General features: G+C 38.5%; 1 protein-coding gene across 7 annotated transcripts in view; it reads left to right on the plus strand.

Moving 5' to 3' along the window:
- Window positions 1-442: 442 nt before the first annotated feature.
- The window catches only part of LOC113050123 (R3H domain-containing protein 2-like), a 41,275-nt gene continuing 21,568 nt past the window's right edge, over window positions 443-20,149 (plus strand). For 5 of the 7 annotated variants that reach the window (XM_026212816.1, XM_026212818.1, XM_026212821.1 and 2 more), the window contains exons 1-3: window positions 496-889; window positions 19,387-19,548; window positions 19,635-19,825. In XM_026212816.1, coding sequence (XP_026068601.1) covers window positions 19,664-19,825 — 162 coding nt within the window. In that variant the 5' untranslated portion in view covers window positions 496-889; window positions 19,387-19,548; window positions 19,635-19,663. Of the gene's footprint in view, window positions 890-19,386; window positions 19,549-19,634; window positions 19,826-20,149 lie in introns of all 7 variants that reach the window. The other 2 variants (XM_026212819.1, XM_026212817.1) reach the window with 2 other exon arrangements.

Genomic DNA, 20,149 nt, shown 5'->3' on the forward strand with positions numbered 1-20,149 from the left:
AATTGTGAATGAACTTGACAGTTGATGTCTTAAATAATAATGTAAAATAACCAACATTTCTCAAAATGGATATATCTCGTTTTGCAACGAAACTCTTCATATATACATATAGAGAGAAAAAGAGAGAGATAGAGATTGATGTTAATGGCGCTGAATATATAATTGTTTGTTACAGTTTAACTCTTACAAAATAAATTGCAACAAGGGATTACAATATCAATAAAATATAATCAGATGCAATCAATTGCCTATTTTTAAACCCTTGTTTGCATATTCATCCGACAGCGCCATCCTCTGTTTCCTGTAAGCACAAACACATGGAACAGTGACGTAAAGCGCAGAAAGAGACAGCGTTCTTGTTTAAGCGCGTTCCCGTTCTTTAATTCGTTCGTTCGCTGCTCCTGAACACACAAGAACGCGGATCAGAACCCACACTGCTTTCAGATGCGAAACTCCCAAACTCCGAGTTTTTGTGTCGGGGTCTTTTTGTGAGGTTTACCTCTGACGTCACGGCCCCGCCCACTCGAGCTCCGGTTTGATCACTGCGCGCTGCTGACAGTCGCCGCGAACTCGTGCTCGGCCGCGATTTAACGGCTTTAAGCGGCGGCGGGCTGTCGTTTCTCGGCTACCGGAGGGTTATGACTCTAAACATGTTCACCTAACCCATCCTGAGCGGTGGCGATGCCCGCACGAGCTCGTGAGGCGGCCGATTGTCATTTCGATTTAGCTGGCGTTCGCTTAGCCGCCACAGGCTAATTAATTAACCCTTGCTGTGAGGTAAATATTGACTCCAAATCACCGGAGACGCAACAAAAACGCCACAGAACGCCGAGCTTCAGCGAGGACCAGCGCTGTTTCGTCGTGTTGGCTGAACGTGAGGGATTAACGGGTAAGTGTCGCGTTTAACAAAGTGTTATTAACGTTACTCTGATTCTGAGGAGAACGGTGCCGTTCTGATTGATCTAACGTTATTCTGAACGGCAGCGTCGTTCTCGATTCGTCACGTTTTAAATTGATCGTTTATTATTAAAACCTCTGCTCATCAGAACAGTTATTTCGTTTAAAGCTCCGAGAACGATAAGTAGAATAATTTTATTTTAATAAGCGTGGTGTTTTGTAGTGGAAAGGACGTTTCTTAGAACGTTTGTTTGTTGTTTTTTCGGCAAATTAAGTGTGGAAACATTGACACCAGGGTTGCCAGGTTTGCACAAAAAAACATTTAATCGCATCTCGAAACAAGCCCAGAAATAGCCCAGTCGTGTTTAGAAGGGGTCCCCAGTTAAAAATCGTGTTCTGGAGGTAAAATACACGTTTCTGTTAAAATACGCCTTCCAGAAACTAAATAGCAGGTTCGTGATGTCGCTTCAACTCGCGGACCTGAAGAATAACCTGCGGCAACGGTGTAAAAGTAACCCGAATCCGCGGGAAAACCGCAGACTTGGCAACACTGATTGACAGCCAATGAGAATCATCGAGCTCGAGCATTTAAAGCGACAGACTAATAAACAGAACGTTATCGTTTCTGGTGTGAACGGGCCTTAATACTTATTTTGAGCTTGATTCAAAGTGTAATGGTCACTATGTTGTTAGTATTTACCAGGTTAGCAGGTCCGATGATCATATATCATATAAAGTACTGTGATAATGCCATGTTTTGATTTGGATGTAACCACGACCGTAACACTTTACCTTTGAAGCACCATGGTACATGTGGTAATATCATGGTTTGTTGAGTCAGGGCCTCATCCTGAAATATTACAATACAAGGTACAGAAACTTGTGTGTAATTGTGCACAATGCAGCTGTCTTCAGTCTTGTAGTGCGCACTTGGCTTAATATTATTTTCCCACTGTAAATTATTTTCTTTTTTCTGTGCAGTGGAAATGTTCTTCATGGATGCATCCAATGCCAATAAAGAACATTTATTTTTAAGAGTGTAAGCGGGGTCTTGAGGAAATTCTTGTTCAAGAAGTTGCATTGTGCATGACGTCTGCATGTAGAGTTCTGTGTTTGGATTTGCATGAAAGAAGAAAGCCATGTTCAGCGGGTTCAAAATGTTCTTGATGGACTTCTGGAGAAGTCTTGAGATGCTTTAGATCCCGTCACAGCAGACATAGAGTAGAACAACACTGCTTTTTAACATTTTTGCACCCACAGCTTCAGTAATCAGGCTTGTCAGATCACAGTGTTGTTTGAAAGACTGACCCTAGTACCCTACTTTGTGATTTTTACATGGTTTTGCCCCATGAAAAGCTGAAGATACACACTATGTTATTAGAAGAGGTTATGATCTCAGATCAGGTGTGTTGTGTTTAAAGGTGTTTTGAGCTTTAGTCAGCACTCAACTGTCAATCACTCTCGATCCGTGTCCATGTGTTCTTGATGAAAGGAGTTTCTCTAGAAGAGAATAGATCTGATATCCCTCTGATCGCTCTCTTCGATTGAGGTTTGAGGTTTGTGTTTGGCTTTGCATGACAGAAGATATGATTGGCATTGCTTTAAAGCTCCTGGAAGAGTCTGGAGTGTGTTTGTGATTGTCAGTATCATATAAACAGAGATTGTCCTGAGAGGCGACGTCCAAGCGTTGTGGTCGAGACGCTCTGTTCCTTTTGTCGCTGATACAGTAGATAGGGGTAGTTGTTTTAGTAAACAAGTGCAGAAATGGGAAAATCAATCTGCTGAATTATTCAGGAGTGCAGAAACACTTAATTATCAGCGTTTGTGTTCGCTGAGGATGAATTCTGCTGCTCCTTTTCTAACACAACCGTTTCATCCAAATAGTTTTTGGATTGTAATAGTAATAATCAGTGAAATTCTCATTATTGTGTGTGTGCTGAAATGTCACAATTAACAGATCATGAGAAAATACTGTTAAATTCAGCAGTTTATTTTGTTCTCCTATTGTGTGAAGTGTTTCTGTTTAATTGTTTTGTTGCAATGCTTATTCATAAGAAAGATAACTAACAGCACTAAAAACACTGGATGCATTTTATAAATTGTTTTTATGCCTGGAAAACTCAGAATTAATTTGGGTACCAAAGTTTCTGAATTAGGCATGCAACAAACTTTAAAAATGTCAAATGTTTCCCCACAAAATCCTGCATTACATGCACATAAATAACAATTTGATGCATATTGCATGTATTTTACATTGTGGAAATGGCGTTTATTGGATCAAATGTTATTTTCGATAGCATGGTGAATGTTTGTCAATGAGTGAGAGGCTTCTAATGGATATTTGGTGTTGACCGTATCTTCTGTAAGTTTTGGCTTTAATAACATTCCACAAAAATAGGCAAGAATGTGTTTCAGAAGTTGTATAATCACACTAATATTCCTGATTGACTTGAAAGACAGTTAACATTCATTGTTGTCATCAATTCAGCTGCATTGACAGTCAGATGAGAATGAAAATTGAACTGAATAACACTAACTTCTCAACATCAACACTGTTATTGAACTGAACTAACTCAATATTGAACTCTATTGATCTGAACAACGACTCGATTGCTGCTTTTCCACTGATATTGAATGTTTCATAATTGATTCATTATGCAATATCATTTTCCTGTTTATTATTTCAAAGCTTGAATCTGTATCTAAAGCACTACAGAAGTAAATGTGAATTATTTCTGTGCATATGAAGAGTAATCGACACATTTCGATCTGTTCTGAGGATTTATTCCTGGAGATCATGTAGTGAAGTCTGCGTTCTCTGTCTTGTTGTTGGGAAAAGCATGTTTAGCAGTGTTATCAGTCCCATCATACCTGTTGAAATGCACATCTCTGCTGCATCTGTATTTTAGTGTTAACACAGTTTGCATGTTGACTGGAAAATAACCAGGTCTTGGTAGATTAGTAGTTATATGCACATGCATGTGAAATCTGATTGATGACACGGGTCTCATGGGATTCATCTTTCAATAATCAGCCGGATCTCGAGGTGTGTTTCTAGAGTTGTGCTTTAATTCAAACACGTTAGGATGCATCTGTGCTGCGGACTGTAATGCGCTTTGAAGGCGCAGTCCTCCCACATTTGAGATGGCGGGTGTTCGCTCATATTTAGCTGGAAGGGCTGCTGTAATATTAATCAGGAGCCGTTTGTGAACCTGACCGTGCCGTTTGCTCTGGATCCTGAGTGTGTGTGTGTGTGTGTGTGTGGTTTCGGATCATCTTGTGTTGGGTTTGCAGCAGCGCTGTGTTTTTTTTTTCTTGGGAGATTTGAAGAGCTATTTTTAGCCTCCTGCTGGAGCATGGAGCATGTGCTGTGCCTCCTTCCTCTCGCTCGCTCTCTCGCTCATCTCATGATGCTTTAGATTCTCCTTCCTCTCTCACGCCTTTCTCCCTCTAATTCCCACTTCTTCTTCTCATCTTGTTCTGTGGTTCCTGTCCTCATTTTGTGTTTTCGGCACGACCACCTCCCCGCCGCTTCCCTGTGGATTCCTGCTTGTGAATTATTAATGTTTGCTGGATGGCGTTGAGGATCGCTGCTCTTACGGAGGATCACCGTCAGCTGTCTGCCTTGAGAAGGGACAGACAGTTTTGTGTTTGCAAAACTACATGCTTTCAGAAACTAGGCCTTGAAATAAAGTTACGTTTTCAGTTAGTTGCAAACCACAACAGATGATACATTTAAAATGTAAAAAACATGCAATGTATTCACTTTATAATATATGTAATGCAGTTACTCTGAGAAAACATATTTCAGTCTTTCTACAAAATTGCATGTTATTACCATTTTTTTGTAATTCATTGAGACGTTTACAAGCACTTCTTGAGTGAAAATGGTTAATCATCTGCATCATGTTTTCAGTTTGTTTGTATTCCTGTTGAATGAGTGCATTACATGAGCGCACGTTTATTTCTATCTGTATAGAAATAGTTTCTAATCAATGCCACTGTTATTAGTTTGTTATACGTTTTCTATTATTCATTCTTGTTCTGAATACGGTTAAGTTTAAAGGATTAAAACTTAGGATTAAAGGAAAAAACTTTCATGTTTGTCCATGAAATGATTTTGTCGTTTGAGACAAATTCTGAAAACCCTAATAGATCCCTATAACCCTTGCATTGTGACTTATCCTATGATCACCGTCAAACTGTCTTCGTTTTTCAAGACGAGTAATGATCAGAATTAATGTAAGAGATTTTCGTCTCGTCCTCCGCTCATAATTCACATGATTCGTTGCCTGTGCTGTGATACACACCGCTGTTTTCACGTGGGTTTGTAGTGACGTGAGGATGAGTAAATGATGACGGGACGAGGCGAGTGTCTGTCCTGTTGCTGGAGATGGACAGTAAAAGCTACAGAAACCGACAGCACAAACACACATCTCCAGTTTCTATTGATCTGGGATTCTCTGACCTACTGTCTCAGTCCTTGCTTTACTACACAGATTTCACTTGGACGTCAGGAGGTGACCGGACACGGCTCTCAGCACACTTCAGAAGGTGTTGGGCTCATTGGTAAATGAAGACAGAAGTGCTTTTTCTTTAACATCAGTAGGTTTGCAGTCAGCTGTAGTGTAGCTATGTGAATAGTTCAGGTCTTGTTCTCCTGTTCCCGGTCTTTCTGTTTCGTCCAGAACTTTAGACCGGAATCCAAATGTATGCAAACCAGTTTATTGCGTGTGCATGCTCAACACATGTTCTTGTTAACAAACCTCAGCAGCACTCAAGTGTGCGATTGAGTTTCCTTCAGTATGCACCAGTAAACCACTTGTGGTATTCAGGGAGAAGATATAAATAGTATGAATTTTAACTTTACTATCGCTCTGATGTTTTGTTTTTTTGGGTTATTTGGGTTAAGCTTCTCATGGGGATCCTTGGAAGATTTTTACATCCTTCTGTTAGTACAGTTTGTAATATTTCATTACTGTTCATGTTTTCAGTTCTGCAGTGTGACGCCTCCAGAGAACTTTAGCATTAAATAAGAGAAAGTTTTAATTATTTGTGTGGAATCTGCAATACTGGTCAGAAACAATGAGTCAAAATAGATGAACACTTTAAGTATCAGCTGACTCTTTAAATATCAGATGCAAACAGGGTTATTATAGTTCATTAAAACTAAAGCTAGAATCATAAAAATAAAAAAAAATTCAGTTTTCCCGAATACTAAATTTAAAACTGAAAAAAGAAGGTTATAGGCACATTAATAAAGTAAATAAAAAGACAAAAACACAAAGTAACATTTTTATGAATTAAAATAAAAATAACACTAAAATAACACCAGTTTAAAATATTATTATAATTCCATGCATGCATTTTTAAGCACTCATATTAATTAAGAGAGACATGGAATATTTGTGCATTTATAGTTACATTTTTTCAACAGGAACTAGTTTTGCAGCCAGAACATATTTTGTCTAATGCAAATAAATTATTTTAACCTTTAATCTGAAAGAGTCCCATCAGTTTGTGTGCTTTTGTCTTTAGCACGGTGTTTTCATAAGCGTTGAGTTTCTCATCAATGCAGTCAGTCTGAGAGCGAATGAGTGACGGAGATTGGAGGGAGGATGAGTAAATGAGCGCATGCTCGGAGTGAGAGAGCAGCTGTGCTTCATTCAGAAAAAGCAGGGGGCGTCAGGAACGAGGCGAGGGAGGAATCTAAGCGGAGAGGTGGAGATCAGTCTGTTCTCTGTTAGTGTGGACTGAAATGCGCTCGGCGCTGCCTCAGAGCCGCAAGCAACGAAGGATGCACGGAGATCAGCGATAAACCTGCAGATACAGTAAGCCGTGTGTGTGGTGCATGAGCACGTGTGTGCACGCTTGTGAAAACTGTTGCATCTTGAATTCATCTCGTTTTCACAGTGATCTTAAAATCACACTCAAAGCGTTGTACTTATGACTAAACCCTCAGGTGCATTATGGGATATGTAGTCTGAAGCTGTGTGACTCTGTACGAGACGGGAGAAAATGGGTCTGAGAGTTTAGAAGAGATGTGCTGAAGTTTGTGTAAGGCATTGGCATGTCTATGTGTCTGCTTTCAGAAGTGACACACAACCGCAGCTTTCTGGGTTTTGACATCATTCACTGACGTCAGAGGAAGCCGATAGAGGGGAATGTTATGCAATCGATTCACCTGGATGATACCAGGATCTGTACTTTACATGCATGTTGATGTTAGCTGCGTGAACAACAGGCTTCGGTGTGGGTCAGTTGCTCATGCGTGTGCGATCTCTATCAGCGAGAGAGAGAGAGAGAGAGAGAGAGAGAGGCTGAGAGTCTGCTGAGGTAATGAGGAATTCCCTTCCACCGTGTCCTTGCGTCCTCGTCCCGCGCGCCGGGGGCGGATCGCTACATGAGCGAGGCGTCATTCATGTCAGAGCGGAGGAGATCAGAACACGCAGGACATCAGGAGGAGGCATAGCAGGGGAACTTTCTTCAGAAATGTGTCATTTAATATCTAGATGTTCTAGCTATCGCATCATATGTGACCCTGGAGCACAAAACCATCAGTCGTAAGGGTCCATTCTTCGAAATTGAGATGCATGCATCATCTGAAAGCTGAATAAATCATCTCTCCATTGATGTGTGGTTTGTTCGGAGGACAATATTTGACTGAGATGCAACTATTAGAAAATCAGGAATCCTGAGGGAGCAAAAAAAAAAATTAATCATTAAAGTTGTCCAAATTACGTTCTTAGCAATGCATATTACTAATCAAAATTGACGTACAGTAGGAAATTGACAAAATATTATTAAGCACGATAAAGCAAAATGAAACAATAGTGGTATGCATGAATATGATAATTAAATCACAATGGCTATTATTGAATTAAATATGATTTTCTTAGTGTAGCGTTGCACTAGGTTTGTTTACACGCACACGGCTCATATTCTAGTGTTTTCAGTGTCTTGGATCTAGGGGTGTTTGACAAAATTATACGTTGAAATATTTTGTAGAGCTCTGCATTTTAGCCCGGCCCGGTTTGTTTTCTTTATTTTATAAAAGCACAATGTTTTGTGGATATTGAGAGTGCAGACTAATAAAAGTAGACCCTTTGCAGTTATGAATGATGAATAACTCTTACGTCTGTGAGAAAAAATCACTGCATATTCAATAGTGGTTGACCAATATTATTTTATTTTTTATTTTTTTACTGCAGATGCCGATATGTTGGAGGGGGGCTGATATAAAGCCAGTATAATAAAAAAAAATAATATAATATTTAAGAAATTTGATGATAGAATAAAAAATAAACGTGAAACATAAACACTTTAGATGAATAAAGTATTTTTTACAAATAATTATTTAATAAATATATATTAAAAAGTAGGTGAACACTGTGACAAACAGCACTCAGTATTCTGGGAAGTTTTTGTCCATTAGGGAATCATATTTTTTAAATAAATCTCATTTTGCACACAGAGATAATGATATGAATATGACAGTGGGCAAATACATAAAGTGCAGCATAATTTGAAAATTTAAAGCATTTAATTCACACAGACTGACCATCACACGGAGAACACTAATTATAATACTTTCTGTATATATTAATTCCTTTGTTTAACTGTTCTATCTGATTATTAGACAGACTTCTATCTGTATTAGACGGAAGTGTTAACGATGACGAACGAGAGACAAAGTGTGAGCACTGTGTGCTGCTGAATATCTGAAACCGTAGTATAAGCTGTTTTGGGAGAAGAAAAAAAAAAAAAAAAAAGACTGGCTCGGGTCGGTAATTCTGAGAAGTAGTCGGACACCGGCCCGGCTATGACCTAATACACACACACACACACACACACACACACACACACACACACACACACTTTCGCTCACACTCTCACACACACACATACTCACACTCACACTGCCACACTCTCACACACACTTGCACATACACTCACTGTCACACTCTCACACACACTCGCACACAGACACACATTCTCATACTCGCACATACTCACACTCACACTGTGTCTCTCTGTCACACACTCACACACACACACACACACACTCACACACATTCTCACACTCGCACATACTCACACTCACACTGTGTCTCTCTGTCACACACTCACACACACACACACACACACACTCACACACATTCTCACACTCGCACATACTCACACTCACACTGTGTCTCTCTGACACACACACACACACTCACACACATTCTCACACTCGCACATACTCACACTCACACTGTGTCTCTCTGTCACACACTCACACACACACACACACTCACACACACACATTCTCACACTCGCACATACTCACACTCACACTGTCTCTCTGTCACACACACACTCTTACTCACACATACTCAAACTCTCACTGTCACACTCACACACACACATTCTCACACTCGCACATACTCACACTCACACTGTCTCTCTGTCACACACACACTCTTACTCACACATACTCAAACTCTCACTGTCACACTCACACACACACATTCTCACACTCGCACATACTCACACTCACACTGTCTCTCTGTCACACACACACTCTTACTCACACATACTCAAACTCTCACTGTCACACTCACACACACACATTCTCACACTCGCACATACTCACACTTACACTGTGTCTCTCTGTCACACCCTCACACACACACACACACTCACACACATTCTCACACTCGCACATACTCACACTCACACTGTCTCTCTGTCACACACACACTCTTACTCACACATACTCAAACTCTCACTGTCACACTCACACACACACATTCTCACACTCGCACATACTCACACTCACACTGTCTCTCTGTTGCACACACTCACACACTCTCTCACACACACACACACACACACACACACACTCTCTCTCTCTCTCTCTCTCTCTCTCTCTCACTCACACACACATACAGAGCGATGCTTGTTCTCCTGCAGAATGGCTCCACGCGTGTGCATCTCCACCTGAGCCTCACACAAACACAGGTTATTTTTGGACGCTGTGTGCCAGATCAGAGTCCGTGTCAGCGAGAGAGAAACAAAGAGCGAGCGAATCCTCTGCAGAGATTCCAATAAACCAGAGAAATGGAGACGGCACAAAGCTGCTCTCCTGAATAAAGTATCTGCGTCTATAAATAACACGCAGCGCTCTCACGCTCTTACTTCGCCATATTTTCCCTCCTCATCCTGTAACCCTCGTGAGATCATTCGCTCTTTCATTCTTCAACATGTACGAAGCAGTTATTTGATGATTAATCTGGTTTGATCATTGATACTTACACACCTTCTTTGGATAGTCATACAGCTTCTGATTAAATGGTTTATATTAGGGATGTCAAATTTCGATTATTTCCATGATTGATCGTCGTTTAAATTAACGATCAATTAATCGATTAATCGTTAACCATAATACAGCAAAATGCGTCTATTGCAGGCACACAGTCAGCGGTATGACAGGATGTGCAAAAGCCACACACACACACACACACACACAAAACGCTTTCTCACTTGAATTAAAGAGGTTTTAGTCTGAATAAAATGCTAGTAGCAGGATTATAAAATGAATAGATGCGATTATGATCATTTGATAAAATGAAGAGAGCGCGCCATACTTTTGAGGTCATTTTACTTTGTTGACAGTTTCCAATCCCGCACGGAGAACGCTGAACGCGCATCTTTAAATGGTTTTGTGGTGCTCGTTGTTGTATTTTAAAGCACAATTGCGATGTTTTCAACTGACATTATTGTATTTAAAATAAAATTATCCGAAATGTGGAGCGCGTGTGACTGCGCTGCACATTAAGTGAACTACCAACTACATCGGCGCTGCTGCACCAAAACACACTGTTGCTCACATTAATTTGATCCTGCTGGATTCTGTAAGAAAATGTCAGATTTTTCAAAATCCGGCATACAGCGCATTAGATCGTGACAGTGCATGCGTGCAGACGAGGATGAGCGAGCGCGGCTTTGGCTAGATTTATTTGGAGGTTATTGCTCATGTCTCATTCGCCACAAATCGAAATGTTTCCATATTCGCAATGTATTTGAATGTTAAACTATTATTTATAATGTAAACTAGGCTTGTACTTAACACGTATTCGCATATAGACGGAAAAGATGATCCTCTTCATATGAGCAAAAATGTCCTTGGCATAACAGCAGAGTGGACCGGTATACTACGGTCTATTTAAACTGAATGCTCCAGGAATGTGTCGGTCACAGCGCCTATTAATCGCTGTTTTGAATCCAGCAATTATTTATTTAGAAATGATAAGATCTGATTATGACAAGTGTGGTATAAAAGCTTTGTTTATTAGAGGAATAATAGGTTAACTGGAAAATGATCGCGACCATGCTTTTGGACCCCATAGTCTTCATTTACGCGGCTTTGTTCTGGTTTGCCGGTTGGTCACGAATTTCCACAAATTCAGTATATTTAGGCATTGTTTCTTTTCCTAAATCTTCATAGTCTAACCCTCTAATTTCCCAGGTTTATTTTATTATCTTTCGCTTTTAATAACTGTTTTCGCATCTCTTACTGTGGTAAACATGGGAAGGGAAATTAAAGATTTCATGAATTAAGAATTCGTTCGATTTATTAATTTGTTCCCTTATTTCACTTAAATCATGGGTTATTTAGGGAACACAATTAATGAAACATGGACGATTGCCACATTAATAATTCGTAGGAATGAATTAACAAGTTGTAGGAATGAATAGACTACCTGTCACTGTGTCCCGCAGCCCTGCAAAGCGCACGATATAAAACAGTTATCTGATGAAATGATTAGTAACTACATTTCTATTGCATTTAATGTTGAAGAACTTTTATGTTGTTTCTATTTTAATGTACATTAAAGTTTAAATCACATTAAAAGCTTAATTTGTACATTGTGAATGAATGATGATGCTTTTATATATCGTCACCGTCACTCACAGCCGCTCGCACGTGTTGAGTGCGCATGAGCCGCACGCAGCCCAACATTGAATGGGTTAACCGACCATCGATAGCCTTAATCGATTGCATCTCTTATCGACAATTAATCGATCATCGATTAATCGTTGACATCCCTAGTTTATATAAATCTATATGATATAATACATGTATATGTGAATGTTATAAATGATGTGAAAACCTCAAGCATTAAATCAGGTTGTGCAACATAAAACCGTGATTATCAGTTCACAAAGGCTGGGAAGTTTATTAAATCTAAACACAGAGCATGTTTTATGTGGCACTGTGTTTATTTAAACTCATACAGCTCATGATTCGGTCTCGTTTCACTGGCCTTGATGAACAGAAAAATATTAGTTTTGTCGGTTTTTTTTTTAGTTGTACTGTAATATAATAATAATACTTTTAAAAGAAAACAAATTCAAAGTAAAATATCACAATAGTATTCATTAATATTTTAATATTATTATTATTATTATTGTTGTTGTTTTAGATGTTGTAAAATAAAATTATAACATTTTTATTAAATATTTTTTTACAGTGAAATCACAATAGTATTGTTTAATTTTTTTATTTATATTAATATTTTTTAATGTGCAATTTATCAGTTGTACTGTAAAATAAAATTATAAAGTATTTTCTTTATTCTTTTAAAATAGTACAGTAAAATATTACAATAGTATTATTTCATTTCAAATGCCCTTTTTTATTATTATTAGTCATTTTGACTAATAAAGCACTGCAAATTTGGAGTTTTTTTCTAACATTGCATTTGAAAAAAATTGTGCAGATAAATTGCAAACCATAAAAATAAATATTAGGATTTTTTTTAATGTATTTTTCCCCAAATTGTAATTAAAAAAAAATCTATTAGCATTTTTTCATGTATTTTCCCCTCATATATTTATTATTATTTAGTATTATTACAAATTAATTGCATACATTTGTTGACTAGTTGGTAAGTTGCCTGAACAGCTAGTTAGTTTTATGTCTAGTAAATTGCACACTCATCTCAAAAAAGGCCTGTATAGTCATTCACCTGACGTTTACTGATTTTCACTTCTCTGAACATCTTTCAGATTCTCCTAAATGTGTGAAAGCCGTGTGTCTCAGTCCTCATGAATATTAATGAGATGTTGTTTTGAGTGACGCGTGGAGCAGCTGACAGATCGTGAAGAACCGAGTCGCTCGACATATTGCTCATGACTCACGCAGCTTCTGACAACGACGCGCAAGCTGTCCGATCGCAGAGTCAACATGTTCCTCGAAAACATATATTTATCCTTTTGTTATGTTGTTATCGAGCTGTGACAGAGATGAGCGTGTCTCAATTAGCTCAGTAGAGCAGTCTGGAGTCACATTTACACAATCTAGTCCATTTATAGCAGTCATTACGACTAATGACCGATCTGCCGAACGAGTCTGATTCACTGGAGAAGGTGAATACTAGATCTAGAATGCTGTTCAAAATCATAAAATAAGGGAATTAGGTGCAGGAGACTTCAATGTGATGCTGCATTGATCTAGAAGATGAGATGAGCGTTTAGTAAACTCGTGTTGTAGTTTAGGATTTGTGTGTGTGCTGATTCGTCAGCCTGCTCTCTTTCAGGTCCTCTGTGGGTGTGTGTTGATCTGGATGGTTCTGCATCATTGCTGGTGTGTAGCAGGTTTGGTTGAGTTTCTGGCTTGACACGTCACATCCTCATTGGCTCTGAACCGTCAGATCTGCTGCAGAACGACAGATAGCTCAGAAGTTAATTCTATTGTAAGTCTACACAGCTTGGGGAAAATGTAACAGATTTTTCTAATTAAAAAAATAAAAACTGTGCTTTTATTTTAGGCTTACTTAATTTGACAATGTGTTTTTATATATAAATTAGTTTTAATATTATAATAATAATAATAATAATAATAATAATAATGTTAGTAATAATTAGAGTAACAATATTTTATTAAATAAAAAACACTGAATCATAAAAAATATGCATTATAAAATCATTTGTATTTTTGTAATAAATATTAAACGAAATATATTTCTTAAAACACGAATAAAATAACAACAATAATAATTAATATTTTTATAATCATTATTATTGATTTCATATAATAAACAATTATTTTATTTATACAAAATACAAACATTAAACGAGCAATATTAAGAAATAAATAATATACAAAAAATATGTTTATTATAATTAGTATATTAATAATCAATACTATAATTATTGATATAATTGGTATAGTAATAATAATAATAATAATAATAATAATAATTATGATGATGATGATTATTATTTATATAATTAAAAACATACACTACTAAAATATATTACTTAAGAAATTAATGTTTTTTTTTGGCTGTTTGTTTGCTTCTATTACAAATGTGTTTGAGCTTAAATGCATGCTTCAGTCATAAATACACATTAATGTAGCATGTATGTTTCATGCCTATTTTACTCTACATAATAAGTACATAATATGCTTTCACTATTGTTTTATCTTTTAGGCATGAAAGGTTTTTTCCTGCTGAACTTGTAGTTCGTGAGCGTCCCAGTTGTTTGGGCTCTGTTTATATGTGCTGTCTGTGCACTTGAGAGCTGGTGTCTCCTTCGCATACTAATGAGCAACCGTGGGAAAAAGCTGTATAATTGTGTGTAATTTCTCTGTGTGTGTGTGTTTGCTAGAGGAGAGATCGAGTCAGAAGAAGGGAAAAATCAATAGCAGCCCTAAGAGAGCAGCAAACTGTGTAATTGGCTTCAAAGTCATCAGGTTCACTGTTTTCCTCTCATCTACGTCCTAATGTGAAATCAGCCGATCGTGTGTTAATAATATATTATACAGTAGCAGCAGTTGAGCGTCTGGGTGTGTGGATTACAGACAACCCTAGCCTGAAAACTTGGGTGTTTTTACTTTAAATGTCATTTTGATCCCATTGCTGGTCTTATTTGATTTATTGTGTTTAAATAAAAATACATATCAATGCATGGACGTGATGATAAAGCTAGCTGTTTTACATCCTTTTGATGAAATGTTATGCTTCTACATGTAATTGTATAGATTTACATGTAAACGTGTGTATACACTGCTGTCAGGAAGATATTTAATGTGTTTTAAAGAAGTCTCTTCTGCTCATCAAGACTGCATTTATTCGATCAGGAATAGAGAAAAAAAATGTAATTTTGTGAAATATTATTATAATTTAAAATAAAGGTTTATTCTCTTAATATCTTTTAAAGTGTAATTTATTTCTGTGATGCACAGTTGTATTTTCAGCATCATTCTTCCAGTCTTCAGTGTCACATGATCTTCAGAAATCAGAATAATATGATGATTAATTATCAGCATCAGAACTGTTGAGTGTCTCTGAGGTGAGTCATTACTGAATGAATCCACGGTTCTGAACGAATCAAGTGAGCCAGTGATTCAGTGAATCATTCATAAAGACTAAATGATTGAGTCGTTTGAATGAATCGGTTGAGTGAATGATTCAGTGACTCACTCATTACCAAATGGCACTTTGAGTTGGATATTTAAAATCATATATGAACATTTACTTTTCTAAAAATAAAAAACAAGCATTAATACCCATTTATTATAAAATGCATTGTATTATATTATAGCAATTATCTCTAAATATAGTCATGTTTCATTTGTTCTACCAGAGTTAAGACTCAATCACACCAATAATGATAAGGTTAACTATAATAACTAAATTATTGTCTGAACACACTTCCTGTGTCAGTCTAGAAGGGATAGAGAGACGTGATTGGTGTTCATCTCCACGAGCGAGCGACTAAGACTGAATGAATGGAGAGAGAGAGAGAGATGGGCGTGACGAGGAGAAGTGTTTGTTCTGCTCTCCAAACACACACATTTGGGTAACTTGGGTGACTCACAGACGTGTGTGTGTGTGTGTGATTGGGGTACGGGGCAGATGTGCACCTCATAGGGCGGAGGGAGATCTATTCTCTCTTGGTGACAGAGCCTGTTGCCATGGAGCTCCTCGTGCTATTGGAGGAGGGCTCGTCCAATGGGGCGTCAGTTTCATCATTGAGAATTTTCTCTCCGTCTCAAGTGAGGATTGCATAAGGCTTGTAATGGGAGCCAAAACAGGCCCAGATCTGAACCTGACACACTTATATTAAGAGAATAAAAGATGTGTCTCCCACACAGCCTCGGCTCGTTCACTGATGCATGCTGGTCCAGCAGAGCGCTGTTTGTGTTATTCCTGGATCCCAGTTCGTTTTCTTATTGATCAGCGTTTCGTCTGATTGTGTAACGTACTGTAGCGTTCCCAAGGGCACACGGTGCAGATGCATCTGGACATCAGCAGACACGAGCTTCACTGCATTTAACTGAATTTGTGACTTTGTCTCAGTTTGGGTTTTGAATAAATGCTTCATGTTAGTTTTGGGCAGAAAAAGCATCATGAATCCCACATGTTCCTATGGCACTAGTGTTTAAAAGCATGCAACGATGCAGTTTTGAGATTGTTGCATTACCTGCACAGTAAGTGTGCATTTCATTTGTTGTTTTGTGCTAATATCATTTTAAAAATAAACAGTCTTTATTGTGTAAAAAAGATTATTAAAATGGTTCTATTTAGATTGCTTCTATATAGATTATAAAAAAAATATATATATATATATATATATATATATATATATATATATATATTTGTTTGCTCGAATGGCAAAAGAAAAATACATGATGGCATTTCCAAATTACATTTCCAAATTTGAAATTTGAAAAAAATTTCCAAATTGAATTTTTTTTTAAAATAATGACAAAGTTAATATAGAGATAAAATAAAGAACATTTATATAACCGTTTAGAATCTGTGAGATATAATAAAAATAACAATAAAAGTGAACACACAAAAATCATACATGAACATAATAATAACAAAAACAAAGAACATTTGAGCAGTGACATGAAATTTCAGAAAAGCTTTTTTTTTCTTTTTTTTTCAAGTTTAAAAGGGTTTTAAAGTGCATCTTAAGATCAGTGTGTCAGTGTTGGATAGTTCGCCCAAAAATGAAGATTCTGTCACCGTTGACCCAAATAGTCAGCGGTAGCCATTGACTTCCACAGTATAGAAAACATCCTCTGGAAGCCAATGGCTGCTGGCATCTCTTTGAGTTAAATTTAAAGGTACAATAGCACCATATTACAGGAATGCACACTTCTTTAAGTGCATTTTTTGGGAACTCAAACAAACAAGCAGGTTCTTGTGCTGTATTGTGCAGAACCTGTGTGTAGTGATATTGATTGAGCTTATGATCTGGAGACGGGACCCCTCCCTCTCTCTCTCTCTCTCTCTCTCTCTCTCTCTCTGTATGTCGTAGTGCTCGCTCGCTCTGGTATCGTCAGGTCATGTGACGTCATCCTCCTCCTCGCAGCCCACTCTCTCCTGTGGGACCGACTCTGACTCATCTCTCCCTCCTCTGCTGTTCTTTCACTCCGTGCTTCCTTCCCTTCGTTCATTATTGGTTTCCTCACTCGCTCCGTCCTTCAGTCTGCTCTGTCGCTCGCCGCACGATCTGTTAAAGCAGGGAATCCTTTCGGTGACGCACTTTCCCTGCAGTTCAGTGTGTTACAGCGTTCTGACCATCACACACGCACACACACACACACACACACACACACACGCAGCATCTGCCCACACACAGGCAGTGTTATAAAACCACAGCGCAGCGTCACAAGAAGTCCTTCACTCTCTTTCTGACACTTTCTCTTTCTTCTTGTGTGCATTCAGTTTGTTTTAAGTGAATCTCGTTGAAAACATTTAAATTTTAAATTTTAAATTTTCTTATTCATCTTTGGCAGACAGTTAATTTTGTATTTGAATTAGGTCAGAATAAATGATTTGTGTGTGTGTGTTCGCATTGTAAACCGTATGTTAAACATGCCTCATTATTTTAGCTTTTTATTGCTATATTCTATGCTTGTCTACTCCGAACAAAGATGATATTTTTCTTGCATATTTGCTTGTACCGCGGTGAATGCACACTTTGAGGTAATTTGACACATTTGAGTGTGTTGTCATCAAAGCAGTCTTAACTGGGTCACTGTGTGTGTGTGTGTGTGTGTGTGTGTGTAGCACAGCAGCTCTGGTGTGTTGTATGATGTGCCAGTGCATGACATTGGTTTATTTTGATCCAGCACTATTGAGGTGGTCCGGCGGAGCGATGTGCTTCACACCTGCAGTCATTAGTGTTTGCCTCTGATTCATGTTTAACTCTCTCTCGAACACAAGCAGCTGAGGCTGACGTCTGTGTCTCCCTGGCAACAGAAGGAGAGAGAGAGATTTATCCATTCACTCATTTAGAGCTCTTCATCTTCTTCATCTGCTTCAGTTGATTCTTAAGGATGGCTGCAGTGTGTGTGTGTGTGTGTGTGTGTGTGTGTGTGTGTGTGTGATTGGTCGGTGGTGTCATGTGCTGCTGGTGACGTGGTTTCTGCAGTCGGGAATCCCATCTCTCTCTCTCCACCCGTCTGCTTCAGTCTCTCTGCAGTATGACGTCAGCGCTGGAGTTTCCTCTGCTCTCTCGCTTCAGTCACGTCGCTGCTGCATTATGTGCTTCCACTTGTGCTTTTAAAAACAGGTCTGATGTGTTTATGGACAAATGCTCAAATCCCACACTTCAGGCATTCCTGTCTTTAGGATCGTACTTGAAATAGAAGATTGCCTCCTGCATTGCATTGTGGGATACAGTGCATCTACATTTGGCTGAATGTAGGTCATCCAGGCTTTCTGCAAGCAGAGCGTTCACACACTGCACACTTCACACACACACACACATCTTTGATCTTGTCGTCCTTCACTCAGTATTTGGTCAGACTGACATTTATACAAAGAAACATTGAATCTAAAGTATTTTTTTTCTTGCATCAATTGCACTCATTAAAGTGCTTTTATTCCATGGTCTGTCTGAATACTGGATTCTGATTGGCTGGCATGTATGCAGTAAAACCGTTTAATGCACAGCTAGTTCCAGGTCAGTTTAATCACCGTTCCATAATAATGCACTGTTTTAATTTAAGCACACTAACCAACACACACACACACACACACACACACACACAAATATTTTGGCTTGCCGTGCATTAAAGGATTTTAAATGTACTTCGCATCTGGCAGTTCTTTGCCTCCACATTGTGCATTTAACATCCTTTAATGCACAGCTAGCTGTTATTATCCCTTACATACACACTGTTTCTGTTCAGTAAGTAACTTTGTGTAATATCTGCAAAGACATCATTCCGTCTGTGCCTGGTGTATTTTAATTTTTATTGTATTTTATGTATAAACTGTGTTTAATATTGCACACTACTGTTTTTAACCTAGTATGCAGTGTACAGTATATACTGCACGTTCTTCAGTACACACTCAGGTGCATTCAGTCCTAGAGATATTCATAGCGTCTGCTGCCGTATTCACACTTAAACATTGAGTTAATCTGTTTATGTAGTGCTTTCCGTCTCCTCTAAGCAGTGTTTCTCTCCAGCAGGTGGAGCTGTGACGGTTGTGTGGATAAGATCGTTGTACAGGACGCAGGGAAACTGAGAAGACGCTCGTTCACCATGACGTCCCCCTCGCCCTCATCTCAACCATAGGAACACACACACACTCACACACACACGCAGAAGAACATCACACTACAGCCCAGGTGTGTCTGATTGAACATGTACAGATGACCTAGAGATCTGTTCTGCATCTCCTCACGCGCTCGTGATGTGTTCGTCTGTGGTTCAGGGTTTGTGAGGTGTGTGCTTTGAGGGATCATGTCTGTGGTCTTCACACCCGACGGGATGAAGGAGGGCGACGGCTCTCTGTCCACCGATGCTTCTGTGGGCAACCGTGGGAAAAGCAGCCCGACGGCTCCCGCGAAAGACGCCAACTCCGACTGCACAGAACCTGATGACAACCTCTCCCAGGACGCACAGGTGGGAAACAGAAACGCTCGGAAGGAGACTTCAGACTTTCCTTACTGTCTTCCTCACATCTGCATTTAATTAGATACAGATAGATTAGTGTTCACGCGTTTGGGTCGATTAGACTTTGTATTGTTTAAAAAGCCTCTTCTGCTCATCAGAGGTGCATTTGTTTGATCAAAAATACATAAAAAATTGTGAAATATTATAAAAATTTCAAATAGATGTTTTCTATTTGAATATCTGTTAAACTGTAATTTATTTATCTGAATTTTCAGCTTCATTACTCCAGTCTTCAGTGTCACATGATCTTCAGAAATCATTCTCATGCTCAAG

This window comes from Carassius auratus, chromosome 31, assembly GCF_003368295.1.
Source record: "Carassius auratus strain Wakin chromosome 31, ASM336829v1, whole genome shotgun sequence".
Taxonomy (NCBI): domain Eukaryota; kingdom Metazoa; phylum Chordata; class Actinopteri; order Cypriniformes; family Cyprinidae; genus Carassius; species Carassius auratus.